The following is a 19,015-nucleotide window of genomic DNA, read 5'->3' as shown; positions in this document are numbered from 1 at the left end:
TTCAGATTTCAACAATGACAGAGGCGCGTAGTCATTCAAGCATATCCGTAGCGCATTGTTAGTCAACAGAAATACGAGTCGCACTTTCATAGAAACAAGTTGTTGAAATTTTCGAAAACTAGTCAATTTTAAAGACTCCGTATCTGTATGCAAACTTAAACGTATAATTTTATTTGTTATCATCACCCGACGCTTTAATGATTGCGAGCAAGTGAATGTGAAAGAAACTATAACCAAATGCAAAAAAAATGATTTTATTAATAAAAATCAAAAATGATTGACGAGCAGCATCCAATACAAATTGCCACGTGTGAGTATTTTTTTTTTTGTACTAGAAGACGCAGTACAACCAGATCCATATGTGTGTGAGTGTGTGGTTGGTGATGTCTTAAGAATTACAACAACCCGACGGTCATCATCAACTTACTGCCCCGTCGGCCAATTGGGTATTCAGCTGAGATGTTTAATTAATATAAAAAAAAATTAACTGGAAATGTAAACTAAAATGGAAATGATATTAAATAACAGTGGTGTGCAAATATTGAAGCGATATAAGCTTATTAAAAAGTAAGAACAAAATAGAATTCTGCTCACTTTTTAAATATTTTTATAGCTTTTTGTGGAATGTGATAACAGGTAGGCATATTGCTGATCTGACAATGAGAATAAAGTAATTATTTCATTGTTGAATAGTGAGAGGTCCAATTTAGCAACCTTTTAACTCGATTATGCTTTAACGCCTTAAAGTAACCATTAATTGTCTGCTACTTTTAGTCCAAAGCACAAGCGGTAAAGCGATTTTCCATTTCAGCGATCGTCTGTTCAAAGGCAGAAAACAAAATTCATAACAAAATAGATTTAGGAAGAGTAAATAAGTGCATTTCACGGTTCAAAAATTAAGACATTTTTTCATAAAATTAAATGAATTATTACTTAAAATAAATTGCGAAAACAAGAGAATTCTAAAAGCATATGGTTAATATTGCAATAAATTAGGGCAGCGTGCAAAATTTCAACGAGTGTTTTAAGTAATATGGTAGAAGAAATAGTTAAAGTTTTTGTAGGCAAAGAGACAAACTAATCTGAATCGAATTAGCCCGTCTGCCTTCAAATTTTGGTCCATTTTTATTCACCGACATGTGGGCCTAGCTGCCTACTAGGTATAGAAAAATTCCTAATCTTTTGGCATTTATTTTTTCCAATCCAACTACTAAGTTCTTAAAACTAGAAATGAATATTTTTGTATTATCGATTTTTTAATAAATATATGCATATATTTTTCTTTAAAATATAAATAAAACGTAAACTTTTTCAACTTTTTTTTCAATTATTGCTGGGTAATTAAAATAATTTCCACAACTTTTCTCTATGACTGTTTCAAATGCCACTATATCGAAAAGGCCATCGATATATATGTATATAAAAAGAACACTCATTAGGCCAGTTACCCCCATTTCTCCCATCTTTCATCTGCTACCAAAACCAATCAAATAGAAAAAAAGCAGCGAGACAATCTATCAACTGGCACGCAGATTTGAATCATTACTTTCAGCTTTTTATTTTGAAAACTATGCGATTCCCAGTTTTTAAGAATTATGTACTCCTAATTGACAAAGTCTTTCTAATCATGAGTAGATAGGTAAATTATATTCCCTGTAGCAAATCGGATGTCGTTTCTAGGAAGTTGATTTAATTTCAAATATTCTTCAGGTTAGTGTAACGCGGAAGCATCAAAGGTCGGAATAATTTCTTTGCATTGAAATCGACGATTTTCAGTTTATTTTCTTCAAAGAATCAAAAAGTCAAAAAGTGCAATGAAATATTTGTTTTTTGTTTTTGCTTTCGGCAAAATCGGATTAAAGCAACAGCTCGCCTCTGAGTAACAACAACCATAGCGACGGCACCTTACTGCTTATGCTCGTTTGACCTTTTGAAGCTGCACACACATATGTACGTGTATGAGTGCAGGCATTTGAAGTTGCATAGTTACAATCCGCCGACTGCCATGCCCTTGCCATTTCAAAATTGGGGATGAAGGACTTTGTAGCTGCCCAGCCTTCACCTTTAAATATCTTTCTACCCTCCCGCGAGTCATTGAATCTACATACATTAACACACACACGCACACACATTTAGATTCATTTATTTCCTTTTGTTGACTATTTTACGTACAAATTCAGTATATCCGACCGACGTTTAGCAAAACTGAAAGGGCGTTTGCCTTCATATTTGACTGAGTGACTTAAATTCTTTTATAATTTAATTATAATCACAATGCAAAAACAAAACAGCCTAACCAGACAGCGAATGGAAGGGTAAGCTGGTGGCTTCCGAAAACCATATGCCAAGCATTTGTGACTATTTAAATGCTTATAAATACAAAAGGGGGTAGCTCTATTTGGCCTAATGCCATCTATTTCAGCAGAATATAAGAATAAAAACAAGTGCAAATCCAGTTGTCTCAAGCAGCGTCACGGATAAGCAATATGTCAATATATTTACCATACTTAATTTTAGTTAACCTTCCGCTAAAGACCTCCATATATAACAAAATTCCCATAAGGGGCGTGAGCTAAATATTGGCATATGTGATTTGGATGGCTATCAGAAGTCGTTTAATCTTATTAAGCGGCGTTACAAAAGAATGGTAAGTTTCCGTATGAAAATGAAACAGGTGACAGACAATGTTAATACCTCAATAGGACGGACAAACTCTGACCAAACACTGTAAATATTTAGACAAATACATTTCTACCTTACCATTCGACACTCTCGAGCAGCGGTTTGCCCAGGGTTGACTTTTACCCTTCCATCGGGCAGAGTATTCACAGAGGAAACGGAAGAAGGCACATACGCTCAATCCAACCCAGCTCTATCCTGAGTTTAGTAAGGGAACTGGGTCTGGGGGAGGTACTGTTATTTGTAGAGAGCACAAAAGATGATCAGGTCGAAGTGCAAGCCTCATAAAGTATCCATCCATCCATCCATATTCTTAAATATATATTACTGGATGTTAAATGCTCTTGGAATGGGTTTGAATGAAAAAATAAATTATGTGTCGGCCGCAACATTACTTCAATACCAACATGTTTGAAGCCGAAAAGCCATCATTCATTTCTTTCGAGAGAACGGAGAATATTCTAACAAGTTTATTGAAAAGGAAGGAATTGAAGGAAGTTTATTGAAAAATTTGCAAGATATTATGGCATAGATATTGCGGAAAAGGGTAGTGCAAGAACTCGGAACTGCAAAATATGAGCGAACAAATTTTCAGAACTTTGCAATGGTAAAAGTGTCGCGGGGGAAAAATATTTAGCATTTTAAAAAGATCATATAAGCCGGATGCGAACAAACTCAGTTTATCGATACACTCAAGGACCAATGAGAACTTAGCCTCACAGGATGACAATCCCTTAAGTATCGCTCAGAATCGCAATCCGCTCATTCCGGAGGTTTCTGTCTAGGCGGATCTCTGTACCTCCGTGTGGAAGATACTTGAAAAACTACCCATCCTCACAGAATCGCCAAATATTCCTATGCCTTCTGATGTATTCGAGCCATCTATATACCAGAGCAAGGTTCCCTTTTGGAATTTCCTTTCAAATTCAGATGTACTCCACTCCAGTTTACTTTATCGTTCAAACCCATCTAGATTAATTATATTCTTGGTGCCTGAGATCACATCTTTCTTTAAATATTAAAAAATGCGTCCTTGTTTTTTTTTCAAAGTCATGCATTTTAAAAATAAAACCTGTCCAGCTTCTCTGAAGGAATCTTACAATCCCTCATGAATTTAAGGATCTTGGCGTTATCTTTGATATTAAATTTTCATTCATCAGTCATATTAATTTTGTCGTTTCAAAGGATGCGCTAGCTTTTGTGCGGCTTAATAGCACTGAATTTACTGATCCGTTCACCATAAAACCTGTTTATATCTCCTCTGTTCGCTCACATCTGGAGTATGCTGGAATAATCTGGCGCCCTTTCCACCAGTTCCACATTTGTAGAATAGAGTACGTGCAGAAGGTGTTTCTAAAATTTTGCTTTACGTTCATTGGGTTTCTCGGATCCTATGCCTTCGTATATTGCACGCTTAGCGCTGCTCAAAAGAAGGTCAATATTATCTTTAACTTTTATTATTCATTATTTTTCAAGGAGTTTATGAGTGTCAATCACTTCTAGAAAGAATAAATTTCGGGCTTCGTTGTTCTTCTATGCAGATAATGCTAGAACGAATTATGTACGTAATGCACCCATTAAAAGGACTATTTGTGAGATCTATCGGTTGATGTGATATGATTTTCCTTTGCCTACATAAAACAATTTTTTACTGATATTCTGAATACGATGCCCTAATTCAAGTATAATTATTAATTAGTCTGTAAGAAATTATTGCCTGATAGACTAAATATGCCAATAAATAAATAAAATAACACAACGTTGCTCTTGCATAATGCGAGGATGCTTTGTGTGGCCAAAATGCGAAATCTTCATCAAAATAATATTTACGAATAAATGATGTCAAAATTTTTGCTAATAAACTCATTTTGAAAGATGGTCTTATTGATTCCCTGTTCACTTGGCTTGAAGTAGGACTCCAAATTCCGTTATTAGACACAAAATTTTAAGTATGGCCTTTTTCTCAAACTTTTCTAATATTTATGTATATCTGGTATCAACAGAGTTTCCAGATAAGCCGTTTGTGTCAAATATAAGGTTGTCAAAAAAGTCTTGCGGTATTTCCGCAAGCTTGTCTTTACAAGCGCGTAGTTCTAGTTGTATTCGTCGCATCGGTTGACGCTAGAGCTTTTTGGAAAGCTCTTTTCACATGCTAATACGTGTTTGATTAATTGTTGTTTGCTTTAAGTCGTTCGTGAGTTATAGCATCGCAAACATGGAGCAAAATAAAGAGAAAATACGGCATATTTTACAGTACTACTACGATAAAGGCAAAAATGCATCTCATGCTGCCAATAAAATTTGTGCAGTTTATGGACCCGATACAGTTTCCATTTCCACCGCACAACGATGGTTTCAAAGTTTTCGTTCTGGTGCAGAGGTGATCGAAGATGCGCCACGGTCCGGAAGGCCTGTCGTCAAAAATTGCGATAAAATCGCTGAATTGATCGAAAGAGACCGGCATAGTAGCAGCCGTAGCATCGGCCAAGAGCTCGGCATGAGTCATCAAACCGTTATAAACCATTTGAAGAAGCTTGGATTCAAAAAGAAGCTCGATGTATGGGTGCCACACGACTTGACGCAAAAAAACATTTTTGCCCGTATGGATGCATGCGAATCGCTTCTGAATCGCAACAAAATCGACCCGTTTTTGAAGCGGATGGTGACTGGCGATGAAAAGTGGGTCACTTACGACAACGTGAAGCGCAAACGGTCGTGGTCGAAAAGCGGTGAAGCTGCCCAGACGGTGGCCAAGCCTGGATTGACGGCCAGGAAGGTTCTTCTGTGTGTTTGGTGGGATTGGCAGGGAATCATCCACTATGAGCTGCTCCCCTATGGCTAAACGCTCAATTCGGACCTGTACTGCCAACAACTGGACCGCTTGAATGCAGCACTCATGCAGAAGAGGCCATCTTTGATCAACAGAGGCCGAATTGTCTTCCATCAGGACAACGCCAGGCCACACACATCTTTGGTGACGCGCCAGAAGCTCCGGGAGCTCGGATGGGAGGTTCTTTTGCATCCACCGTATAGTCCGGATCTCGCACCAAGTGATTACCACCTATTTCTGTCCATGGCGAACGAGCTTGGTAGTCGGAAGTTGTCCTCAAGAGAGTCCTGTGAAAATTGGCTCTCCGAGTTTTTTGACAATAGGGAAGCGAGCTTCTATAAGAGGGGCATTATGAAGTTGGCATCTCGTTGGGAACTCGTCATCGAACAAAACGCTTATTATAACCAATTTTATGAACAGTTGAAAATTCAATAAAAATACCGCAAGACTTTTTTGACAACCTTATATATCGCTTACTAGCATTTGTATGCTCCTCTGCGTACAACGGTTTCCCTTACTTACCTTAATATTGAATGATTTCGCAGTTTTCCAAATATCTGTATGTATGGACAATTCAATTTTCGAGCGAGTCTGATTTTTACGATAACTTTAATCATACGAATAGCCTGCTTTTATATTTTTTAAGTCCCAAAATATATTCAATAGCTCTTTTGGCACGTCCTCCACATTAGAAAGGGCACATGTAGATTTTTACACTTCTGTAAGTTCCGTTGTTAAACGCGTGTAATGCGCGCCCGGAGATATTGCTGCCCTGAGAGCATTTCCGAGAATATTGTAACGGATATCTTGTTCCGGCTCATATGAAAAAACAAAGAAGCAATGCCTGTGTAACAGAGCAAAGCAAGCTATGATACAAACATAAACGAAGTCAAGTTTGAGCAAACGAAAAATTTGTAATTAGTATTCAATTGAACTTTTATTTACATACATATAGATAGATTATCACATCCATAAAGAATAAATAAGATAAAGAAAATGAAACAAATAAAGAAATAATTAAATAAATAAAAAAATATGTGACGCCGCACATTTTGACTAACTTTTGTCGTTTGTTCTTTTGTCTTGGGAAGCCCTGCAAAGATTTCCCTGCTCTTAAGACTAACAATACTAGCACCATCCAAATTATATTGAAAATTACTCCTTACTTCCTTAATTTTATTAACAAAGGCACATTTTTTACTGTTTTATAACTCTTTTTCCTTTTTCAAACTGACTCTAAAGTTTTCGGTCATATTTTGACAAAACACCTGAACACTTACTGCAGCGTTTTATGAGTCAGACTTCCCTAAGTCCAAATTATCTTCGCAGGACTGTTTATTATGAAAATATATTTACATACACACACAAAGTTTAAAGAGAACAAAAAGTCATAAATAAACCGCTAGCTGCAGAAATTGAGCAATCTGCAGTGTTTAAATGTATGGAGCGAATTTTTGTCATAAATTGAGATAAAATATACGCCCACCACTACACATATCTGGCTGTGTCATCTGGCAGGCGAAAACTATGTGGCGGTTTCCATCTGAAAAATTTAGTTCAGTATTTGTGAACAGTTTGCATACATATCCGCATTTCAGTTATTTTCATAATTACAAAACCACAAATTCACTCCAGTTCAACTCCTACTCTCCTCACTAATTTGGCTCGTTTTTGTTGGTCAGCTGGTACAGACCCAATTTGTAAACAAGTCCATTGCATTACCACAAAAAACTGGTTTGTAGCACAATGGTGTCGCAAGCGAATGCGAATTTTGTAATTGTGGTCATTCAATTGTTGGCCGTCGAGAGTTGTAGAGTAAATAGTATGGCTGCCATTTACAATGGAATTTACGAGGCTCAAATAAAAATTGTTTAAATGTTTTTCTATCCATCGCTTATGCACACGCACACACTCACGTACCCGCCAACATACACGAATACTTTAACGCACATGCATGGGCTCGGCTACGTAGTACCACTGGGCCTCAAGTGTCATACGCCAATACAGCAGCAACATCAACACCAACAACAACAACAGACCACATCCATGATGATGAGCGGAAGTCAAAGAATGTTAACAACACTGGCAGCGGCTTTGAAAGCAACAACTTCCGGCGCGACAACAAGCGACAATGGTGCTGGCAACTCGAATGAGGCGACCAAGCCAATACCAACATTAACAACAGCATCAATGGTAGCCGCGTCAGTTTTGGCAGTAGGAGGTGGAGCGTGTCGCATGGAAGGGGCCGGGGCTTCAGCAATGGCTACAACGACGGCAATAACCGGTTCGGTACCATCCAGAGAGGTGTTGTGTGGGAGCAGCGGAGTGGCCTGCGGTGAAATGAACGGAAATCCGACAACACCAACCGCATCAGCGTCAGCAACAGCGTCAACGACATTTTATACAAATGTCATAGGAAATTGCAATAGCCACAAAAATAATAGCAATGCCACGAATGATAACAAATGCTACAACAACGTCAATAACAAAGTGAGCAACGCCAATGCTGGTCAAAGGCATCAGCAGCAACAGCAGCATCAACAAATGGAGCTGAATGCACCAGTAACTGGACCGGGTCCCGGGCGACCACCATCCGATTGTTCCCCCACGCCCTTGGTCCCATCTATGTTTTGCAGCGATAGAACAACGTTGGTTGATTTCAACTTGAATGTTACTGGCGGCTGTGATGGTGGCAACGCCAACTGCAATAACGCCTGCACCATGGCTGCCATATATACCGCAAATAACAACAGCAACAACAATTGTATTGACCACAACGGTAATAGTAACCTTACTAGTTGCTTAAATAGCAACAATGGCAGCAATGCCAACACCAACAACAGCATGTTTCTCTCTATGCAGTCCCATATGGACAATGGCGCTTCGCTACAACAAAAACAACAGCAACAACATTTGCAATTGCATTTTGGTACGCACATGCACACCCAATTTCCAACCGAAGGCTGTTCCCCTTGTCACACACCCCCAACGGCATCGCTGCGACATGCCACAACGACTGCCACCAAATGCGACTCCCTGTCCGCCGCCACGGCACTCGAGCTTCCAGTGGCATTGCCGTTATCTTTGTCATTGCATTTGCCACTATCGTCAGCATTGACTTGCCGCACTGCCTCGGCACCGGACGCGATGCAGTGTGCCTATTGTTGTCAGCCAATTTGTGATCGTTATATAATGCGTGTCGTGGACACTTCATTCCACGAGGGATGCCTCAAGTGCGCCACTTGCGCGCTACATTTAGTACACTCCTGTTATGCGCGTGATGGCAAACTGTATTGTCGCATTGACTACGAAAGGTAAATATTTGTTCACGACTGCCAATATACAACTGTGTACTCGTATGCAAATGTATGGTACTTGTACGTATGTTTGTATGTTTTTATGTTCGCTAGTAAAATAAACCTATTTTTTTAAGATTTTTTCTGTCTTTATAACTTTAATTATAAGGTGAGTTGTGAGGCTCTATCGAACAGAACGAAAAATAACTCCAAATAGTTGTCAGGGCGTATACGTAATATTTGTGTACGGTATCTCACGCGGTTTCCATTGAATATCGAATATGTTTCGGCAAGTATGTTAATTACTTTCTACTTTTGGCTTTGCAAAAATTAAAATATTTAATACTGATTAGTTTTCTGACATCAGTTTGCGTAGAACCCAAACTCTTTAATATGGACTAAACTTGCAATGATAAGGTCGGAAATTAATTTTATTATTTATGTACACTGTTGTAAAATATAATCAAAGCAAATATGTTGATGTAATATTTGAAAATTTATTTTTATTATAATATCTGAAAACTCCAAGTTCAAACAATTAATGCAAATTAAGAACGTAAAAAGGAAAACATAATAGGAACAAAAGTCTTCCTACGAAAAATCAGTGTTTTTAACAAATGCCTACATAAGGAGAATTTATTTAGAATATCAGAGCAGCTTCTGCTGGTTTTATGACTTCTTCACAACTACGAGGCATTGAATTTACTAAATTAGCAATTATCCAAAGAAATAGAGAAGCAAGAATTTTTAATTTGGCTCCACATTTATATCCTATTTGTGACTTTGAAAGTGATGCCTGATGCTCAATTAGGTTCAAGTCAGAAGACTGCTCCACTTTTCTGTTTTACACAACTGCTTTGCTAATTTTGATGAATGCTTGGAATCATTGTCCTGCGTAAACCTCCTTTCCTAGGAACATTTCTTCTCTTAGGGGAACATAGCCATATCCAATATTCCCACATTGTCTACCGCACATATTTTGTCTTTTATACAGAATATTGGACCTCCTCCTTCCTCCGAAGAGCATCCCCACACTTTCGTTTTTTTCGTATATCTGGGATCGAATGCTGTACTTGTGGATCATCGGATTTTCCAGTTTCGACGGAAAAGGTGTTTTCTCACAAATAGGAGCATTCTATAAACTCAACAACCGTACTCTTCAGGACGTTTTTGCTATTAACCTGACTTCTACCAAGATAGATCTCAAGGTCTCTTAATAAGAACAAATCACAGCTTCTAGACAATCAACTAGCCAATAACACGATATAGTTCACAGAGAGTCCATAATCATAGCTCTGTTGGCCGAAATGGCCTGCCCAGCTAGTTTTTCAATCCACAGATTCTCCCATTTAATTTATGATTATCCTTCTTGATTTACGATTCCATTCTATGGGCAGTTCTAAGACCCAAACTAAGAGATATAATTAGGGTTCACCGGGAATTACTCAGTCAATGGGCCCTTTTAAGGCTTTTGAAGATATTATTTCAGATTGATGGCGGTTCGTGGTTCTTTGTTCGAATTACAAGGGGCTCCCTTTTTCATCCGTCTGCACCATACGATGGTGAGAACGGAGGATGTTATGTCTAGCAAGCGAGTTTCACAATCTTTTTGTGGCACGATACGATACGATGATACGACTATGTAACACAAGGGCCTCAGTGTTTATTCATCATAGGAACAATTTAGATTCTTTTATGAAGCGTAGGATAGGTTCTATCCCAACACCGGATAGTTCCCTAAGAGAGGCAAAATGGTATTTTCCTAACAACCTTGTTCTAAGGCTGGACAATTACAGACGAAGTGTTCTACTGTTTCTTCCTCTTCCTCGTCTCTACAACTTCTGCAGTATTCCTGCGAAAATATTCCTTGCCTAGAAGAGAACTTCCCTAACAGCCAATGTCCGGTGACACAAGTCACGACCTTCAAGATGTTCTCTCTTGAGAGGTTAGGCAATTCTCATCACCTTTTCTATTCTATTTGCGACGAAATTAGCCTGGTTGTAACACAAGTATTGTCTTCTCTCCATGACCTATTAGCCTCCTGGGGAATATTATTTTTTATCCTTAATTTGCAAGTTGCCATACTAATTCTCCTATTGCCTCTGCTTCCAAGCAATGGAAGACTAGTACCTGACTGTCTCATTGGCATTGCAATTTCCTTCAAAATCTCTATGACCCCGAACCCATATAAGACTGACCTTGAAGACGTTCCTAATATCATTTAGAGCTGCCAGGCATTCCTGAGCAATCTTTGATCTTAGTATAACTGCCTCCATTGATTTTAGGGTCTCTTTATTTTCTAGCATGGAGTCATCCATGTAAAAAATTTATTTCACCTCTTCTCCCTGGCCTTGGCCTCTTCTCTCTTTGACGGGATGGTAATCTTGAAGAGACTATCGAAGGTGGCTTTGGGGAAAGAGTAGTAAATTTCTTGACTATAACTACTCATAGTATGTGGTATAGGAGCATGACTGAACCAGCGGGCCTTCCATAGCACCATACTAGTTATTAAGCGTGGTCATGTTAGAGCGCAGAATATCCATGCGACAGTTAGATACCTAGAACAGTAGGTAGTAGAAGATGAAACCTGCGGGACTTTCAAAGTATGTACAATCCATACCTAGGGTATAAATAATTGTACAAATTAACTAAAATCTTAGCCTCGCAATAATAAATAATAAAATGATTAACATAGGGGTTAAAGGAAAGGTGTTTTATTGAACTAAGGAACTCGTGCTCTTGAGTTCTAAGTTGCCATTTAAATTGTTTTTCTAGTTTGTACTCTTAATACCTTTTTAAGGCACAACAAGTGTTTACGTATGTACTAGAAGCCATTGTAGCTTCCATCTACGTTTCACAAATTTCAAAGTTGATTTAATATTTTATTTTATTTCACATGCATAAAACAAGTGCATATGTACTATTAATTAGTGTTGAAATGTATGCGTTCACATATACACATTTAATTTTCTATAGACAATTTATACGCAATCGATGCCTTGGCTGTGGTCACCGAATCGCCTCTGATGAGCTGGTTATGAGAACCTTTGATAACGTTTTCCATTTGAAATGTTTTGCGTGCGTGGTGTGCGGTGGACTCCTGAAGAAGGGGGAGCAGTATGTAGTGAAGCAAGGTCAACTATTTTGCCGTTTGGATTATGAGAAGGAAGTGGAGATGCTGCAAGGATATGGTAAGTCGTTCAAATTCAAAACAAACAATTTTAGCAAATACCCATATGCACTCACTGCAAGACACTTTATGATGACAACATTGAGCAGTTTTTTAGGACACAGTAAATACACTGAGAATATTTTTTATACTAGTCTTACGATCACTGCCCACTGGAACGACCCGAATAATTTTTAGTGGTATTGGCGGCACTGATATAAAACTTCTGTCTTCGTAGTACATAAACCATGTTTTCTTCTATAAAAAATGTTATCGAAAACGTATTCGGTTTACTTCAAACAACATTCAGACGATTACTTCAATTCAAGGAAAATATTATACATATGTATGTGTGAACATATTTTACACAACATGAGTTGTTTGTAGCATGACAGTTGAAACATTAATAGAAGATGACGGATCTGTATATAATATATCATATACGTTTTCAAGAAAAAAGAAATCGGCATTTTTAAGAGCTTATCAATTCAAATTTTATTAATTTCCCAGTATAATTTGTGCCTAGTAGCCCAGCATTAACATTTTTTGCAAAATACTCCATTCAATATGAAATTTAGCTCTGAAATCAAAAGCTTTTCTGCTTTACTTAATATACATTCACTTGTCAGTACTAGAAAAAGCTGTGCTGCCAAACTAAGGACGAATAACGAAACGCAAAGAATGGATAATAAATTGATCCGGATATTTATCAGGATCAGATCATTGCTGTTGCACTTCCGTGCAAAATTTTGCACGTTTATAGCCGCCACTAGCCTGTACACAGACGCTACATTCTGCCTTGTTGTTCTTAGCTTCGGTGCTCACCCTCGACCTTACCGACTTGGAAGGGCCTGCCGGTCTTTGTAATTAGAAACGAGATATAATATCAAAAACTACTCAGTTTTTTCTCAAGTCCAGAACAAAAATTAATAGTTCGCTAAGTACTTTTGTAATGGATGATAATAATAATAGCAGTTCAGCGATGTTCAAGTGACTTTTCTTAAGCCAGTGTTTCCAAGTACTCGTGTAAGTAGCGATATTTTGTTATTACATTGTATTCTGCTTACTTTCATGAGAAACGCTTTGAAAAGCAATGGAATTACATAACAGATGGTCAAAAGGCAAATAACTCAGTGTTGCCAAATCATACGCAACATGGGATTCAAGGGAAATTGTTTGTTATATTCACTTCTCGCTAGGTAATTTCTTGATCGAATGCAGCTAATGTAGGCACTTACAGCTGTCTTGCAGGGATATAAATAAGCAAATCTTTACACAGTCATGCACATGTATGCATACCTATCTACATTATACGTTTATTCTTTCCTAAGTGTAGATTTCTATGGCGATGACTTGTTTACGCCGAAATTGGATGGACGGCGCGGGCCGAAGCGCCCTCGCACCATTTTGAATACTCAGCAAAGGCGAGCCTTCAAAGCATCCTTTGAGTTGTCGCCAAAACCCTGCCGCAAAGTGAGAGAGAATTTGGCAAAGGAGACTGGCTTAAGTTTAAGAATTGTACAGGTATGTATAGGCTTAATAGGCCAGGCTTTGAAATTCTGTACATGCAGTGTAATTTTCTTAATCGCACACCCCCATTTAACACGTACGATTATGCAATTATCACCAATTGCGCAATTAAGTTAAAAAAATTAAGGTTCAGCATTTAAGGGCATTTTAATTATATGCCTATAGAGATGGCAAGAACAAAGGTTTAAAACCAGGTTTAAGCTAATTGCGCAAATATTTGCTTCGCATTTAAATGAAAATATTATATTTATTCAATTGAATGTGCAATAAAGTGTTGATGCAATTAGTTACATTATTAGAGCACTTACTATATATATATAAATGATATGCATGCCAAAAAAATGAGTTTGCCTTCTAGAAACTAAAATTACTCTGAAATTTGTGTTACAAAAAACAAACAATGGTTTATTTATTCATTCAAAAGGTTTGGTTTCAAAATCAGCGTGCCAAGGTGAAAAAAATTCAGAAGAAGGCAAAACAAGAGCATCCGAAAGGAGCGAGCGACTCACAAGATTCCCAAGAATCGGACAACAGCAATTTGGCGAAGATCAAAGACGAGGCGCACAGCGACAGTGAATCTCTGCTGGAGTCACCCTTTATCGCTTGTGTCGGCAGTGCGGCAGGTGGTGGCGGTGCGTCCTCTTGTGCGGATGGTGTTGTAAAAATGCGCTCCATCAAAGACGAAAACGAGAATACGTCATTTAATTGCATGGAAACCAATAAAGGTGCGTTGCTAACAACATCAAAGATGGTGAGAGTTTGCTCTCGCGCCTCTTCGATGCTACCCGACTACTTTGCAGCACTTACGTTCAAGTACGAAATGCAAAAGATGCAAAAACCACTTAAAATAAGTCAGCGTTGTATTATAGCTGACAATATTTTGTATAATTTTAATATTTTATTTCAAGTCTTTAAGTTTAAGGAAAATAGTTAGTTAGGTGAAAGGGTGACTAGTTAGATTTGAAATGGCGGCAGCATTTTACTCGAATCAACGAAATTTGTTGATATATTTTAAATGCCCATAGGATTATTTGTAGTAGCAGCGCATGTTTGTGGTCAACTTGAGAGTTTTAACATATCTTAACAATTCGATTACGTCGAGTAAGCATTTATTTCATCAGCAGCTGTTCATCTTGGAATGACTGGCAGCGTTGGCGAAAATCGTTGCCCAGCAGTACCTTCGTATCTCCAAAGAGGTTCTGATTATTGCGCAAACTTTTTAACGCTCGATTAAGTGCTTCCAATGCTCCTGAATAATACATTGTGCACACTTAGTAACAACTCCACTCTCGTGTCACCTAGTGGCTAAGTATTTTTGAAAAGTGTTTCTCATCCCCTTGTCAACAAACATTACAAATATGAGCCAAATGGGACCTTACCTGTAAGTACGATTTTTAGAAAATACTCGACTCCAGTGCTATCTGGTGGGAAGTTTCTTTCAACAAACCTTGTCTTTGTAACCATAAATAAAATGTAAAAAGAATGAAACAAATCGGTCAATTCGTTCTAAAGTTTAAGGTTGCATAGATTCATGAACCAAATGATTTTTATTTACAGATTAAAGCATTCAGACAAAAATGTGCTGCTGCCAGCGCTGAGACTAAGCCTAGTTAAGAGACTTGCTCACTGGTTTAAACTACACACATCCCCTCAAAAGACGCAATATGTTGAAACAAGCCCTGGTACATCTGTTCACGGCTGATTCGAAGTTAGATGGTAGGGTTGGTAGAGTAGAATTCTATAAGGACCTCTCCGCTAAAAGCAAACTTTGGCTTCAGCATCACTGCCACTATTAAGGGTAGATTATTTACTAGTATAATACATGGGCTGAGAAGTCCCTAGCCTAACGAAGAAAACACGTTTCCTTTGTTCAAAATTAGCTTAATTCATCAACGTAATTTCCATCAAGAACAACTCAATCATACCACTTTTGTAGAACGATTTATCTTTTGCCTCAAAACAGGTCTCGGTTCCAGCGATGACCTCTTCATTCGAGCGAAATTTCTTACAGGCGAGCATTTTTTTAAGTCTGCGAACAGCCAATAGCCGCTGAGGGCCAAATCTGGCGAACATGTTGGATGTGGTAGCAACTCGAAGTTAAATTCATGTAGATTTTCCATTGTTTTGATTGACTTTTGACACTTTGAACAGAGCTTTCTCATAGTCAAATGTTCAGGCAACACATTCTATCTTCACGGTGGCAGCTAACTCACGTAACTTCACTTTTCGATCATTTATTCATTTCTGGTGTCACCGCCCCACTTGGACGTCCACAGCGTTGTGCATCATCGGTGTCTCTACGACCATGTTTGAAGTCAGAAAACCTGCATTTTATTGTTGTTACTAATGTGGCGAAGTCCCCATAACGGTATTTTTCCTCATCAAGCAGCAGTGTAAATTAAAACACGAAAATATTTTTCATCTATTATTTTGAAAATAACAAAAGTAGCGTCACTCTTAGCTCAATAACTAACGAACTAATAAATAGAAATGAAATTTTAACAGCTGGGTTAGCACTAAGGCTGCCGTGGCCGAATGCGTTGGTGCATGACTACCATTCGGAATTCGGAGAGGTTTGAGTCTCCGTGAAGTACCTAAATGAAGAAAAAGTTGTTTCTAATGGCGCTCGACTCTCGGCAGGTAATGGTAAGCCTACAAGTGTATTTCTGTTATGAAAATGGTCCTCATAAGAACCATCTGCCGTCCGGAGTCGACTTTAGGTCCCTCCATTTATGGAACAACATTAAGACACATGTCACAAATAGCAGGAGGAGCTCCGGAGTCGACTTAAAACTGTAGGTTCCTCCATTTCTGGAACAACATCAAGACACACGCCACAAATCTCCTCCTCTAAACACCCAAAAAGGGTGTAAGCGCCAATTATGTATACATACTAACTGAAAAAGGGGTGAATGCAATAAAGCTAGCGCCATCTATGTGTTAGGCCCGGGACTTTTTAGCCCATCTTCAAAACAATGAACGTGTATTCTGAGAGAAAATTGCCTTCCACTTTGCAACATTTGTTTAGCAATCCATTTCTTTACATCAAATTCTAATCTTTCTTTTCAAAACCCTTTTCAGTGTTAGATAAATACACTGGTATGGAGAAGAGTAATAGGATTTAAGTGCTAAAAACTATATGTCTAAAAAACTATATGTCTCTAAAATTTTAACGTCTCGAAAAGCCTTAGTTTTTCTCAAATTCGTCCGTATATTCCAGAAAACTGCAACAAGACAAATGAGCCTTTTCTGAGTACAGTACTCGGATTGAGCTACTCCACATTTCAACAGTTGATGGGGCCGCTCACACAATCGCCAATGGTCAATCCCATTGATCGACTCTACAGCATGCAAAACTCCTACTTTCGACCAGAGGAATTGGGCTACAGCGGCTGCTCTAAGGACTTAGTTGAGTCTTAAATAATTCAAAACACTCGCACACCGTAAAAAAATTAATTACTTACATTTTAGTGCTAATATTTGTGTATAAATGCAAATACAAATGCAAGTATCAAAAAAATGAGCTTTGTGCGCTCCTTAAAATCTCTACATATACATATATTATTTTATAAATACAAGCACAAGTAAAATAGCAAAATCAAAAATGTCATAAAGTAAACCGATTAGCAACTAATAGCGTAAAATGCGTTAGAATAAAAAAAAATGTTGAAAATAAACTTTATTATTTACGTTTGTATTCACTTTATGCAATACTTCCAATTATTTTCAGCTTGTATGACATAGAAATACAATACCCAAATACATACAGACAGAAGTACAAACGTAATTCGCATGCAGACGCCAATTGACGAAACTCCCCAGATAATCACGCGTGTCATCCAATGTTCCATACCATTTGTGCATTTGGGTTTGCTATTTGCAGGTGCAGGTAAGGAATGTGTTCCGCACGTCGACAAAGGCGCAGTAGCAACCACTCCCATTCAAAACTTCTTCCACACCCTCTCTTCGATATACCCGGCATGAGGAAGCGAACAGATGAAAGATGGCAAATGAAAGTGCGCGCTGACGCGAGCATAAAATTAGTCACATTTGACAATACTGAGAGTGTTCTTTCGACTGCACCATGTTGCGCTGACTGAGATGACTAGCTGGATGGCTAGATGTTTGATGGTTGGATGGTTAGTTGAATGGAAGAGTGACTAACTAGGTGGATGGGGCAACAGGCAAAACACATAGCCTGAATAAAATAGCTGAAATGGATGAGATGGTTGAAATTGATTAAATGCGCAGAAAATCAGAATTTGTCATGCATTGTTCGCAGGCGACAACTGTAGTACGAGCGAGTGTATTCAATACTTGATGTTGTGTGATGAACAACAACAGCTATAAATTCCTCGTTTCATGAATTGTAACAATGGTAACACTTGTGTTTGTACTGGAAAATATGTGCTTGCAAGTGTACATATGTCTGTGTGGCGATTCAAGGATAACAGGTCGCAGTCATATACTCAGAAAATCACTGACCTCAGCAAATGCACTCGGGTTTTCATAATTGCTCAAAAAACGAGGCACTTCAAAAGATTGACAAACACATAAAATATGGTTACTAAAAAACCTATGTAACCAATATTTTACGTGCTATGAATATGTCCACGTCTTCTAAAATAGAGATGATTTATGCTGTATGTGTGCATAAATATATATTTAATTTTTTTTTTTAAATGTTGGTTATGTGTGATCAAAGTTTCTTTATGAGGTGCTGTGCAAAACTGTTCGAAAAAAATAACTACCATCTTGATCAAAAGGTTTCCGGAACAACCGCAAGGCGACGCTGTTTTATCCTTTGTTTGGTTGCCACATCTGTGATAAGCATTCCTCCCGAAATTGTATCTCATTTGCCTGAAATTTGTAAAAGTTACGCCGTCTTGAGTAATTCTACCTCTGCACGAGTTTCCGATTTTTTACAGTTTTAAAAATGGATTTCAATTTGTAACGAGTTTGTATGAATTTTTGCGTTAAAAATGCATTCAATGGTGCGAAAACCCTAGAGATGTTGGGAAACTGTTTCTGCCATGCTACTCTATAAAAAACCGCCGTTCACGAGTGGCATAAATGCTTCAAAAGAAATCGTGAGTCCATCAAGGATGACAAACGTAGTAGCGGCCGTCAATATCGAAAACTGACGAAAACATCAATAAAGTGAAAGAAACATTGATCAATAACTGCAAATTCAGCTGACAGAGTACTCTAACACTCCTTATGGAGCCGTTCAGTACATTGTTTTTAATTATTTGCGTTTGCCCCGTGTTGCTGCAGAGTTGGTCCTAAAGGTCCTGGATTGCATGCAAAACAGGAATTGCGTTGATATTGCCAAAGACATGGCTGGATCCAACCCAACATCTATTTAACCCAACAGCATAATTACCGGAGACAAGACGTGGGTTTATGAGTACGACACGCAATCCAGACATCAGGCGAGTGAGTGTATTTATGCCAGAATGTATTAACTGTCATATGGACAATATGTGTGGGAAAACAACTCGTGAACTT

At 38.2% G+C, this 19,015-nt stretch overlaps 1 protein-coding gene across 1 annotated transcript; it reads left to right on the top strand.

Annotated features, from left to right (window-relative positions):
* The first annotated feature begins 222 nt into the window (after positions 1 to 222).
* On the top strand, positions 223 to 17,082 carry LOC129241882 (uncharacterized). Its single transcript, XM_054878433.1, has 6 exons — positions 223 to 310; positions 7,482 to 8,823; positions 11,782 to 11,996; positions 13,311 to 13,498; positions 13,929 to 14,229; positions 16,725 to 17,082. Exons 1-6 carry the CDS (start codon positions 274 to 276, stop codon positions 16,922 to 16,924), a joined length of 2,283 nt encoding a protein of 760 aa, XP_054734408.1. The 5' UTR covers positions 223 to 273; the 3' UTR covers positions 16,925 to 17,082.
* Positions 17,083 to 19,015: the final 1,933 nt, after the last annotated feature.

This window comes from Anastrepha obliqua, chromosome 3 (genome assembly GCF_027943255.1).
Source record: "Anastrepha obliqua isolate idAnaObli1 chromosome 3, idAnaObli1_1.0, whole genome shotgun sequence".
NCBI classification, from domain to species: Eukaryota; Metazoa; Arthropoda; class Insecta; order Diptera; family Tephritidae; genus Anastrepha; species Anastrepha obliqua.
This window is presented reverse-complemented; position numbering and strand designations above follow the sequence as displayed.

Coding starts and splice junctions, on each gene's coding strand:
- LOC129241882 (XM_054878433.1), top strand. CDS start 274: ATGATTGACGAGCAGCATCCAATACAAATTGCCACGT. Junction 8,824..11,781: donor TGTCGCATTGACTACGAAAG/GTAAATATTTGT, acceptor AATTTTCTATAG/ACAATTTATACGCAATCGAT. Junction 14,230..16,724: donor TTGCATGGAAACCAATAAAG/GTGCGTTGCTAA, acceptor CGTATATTCCAG/AAAACTGCAACAAGACAAAT.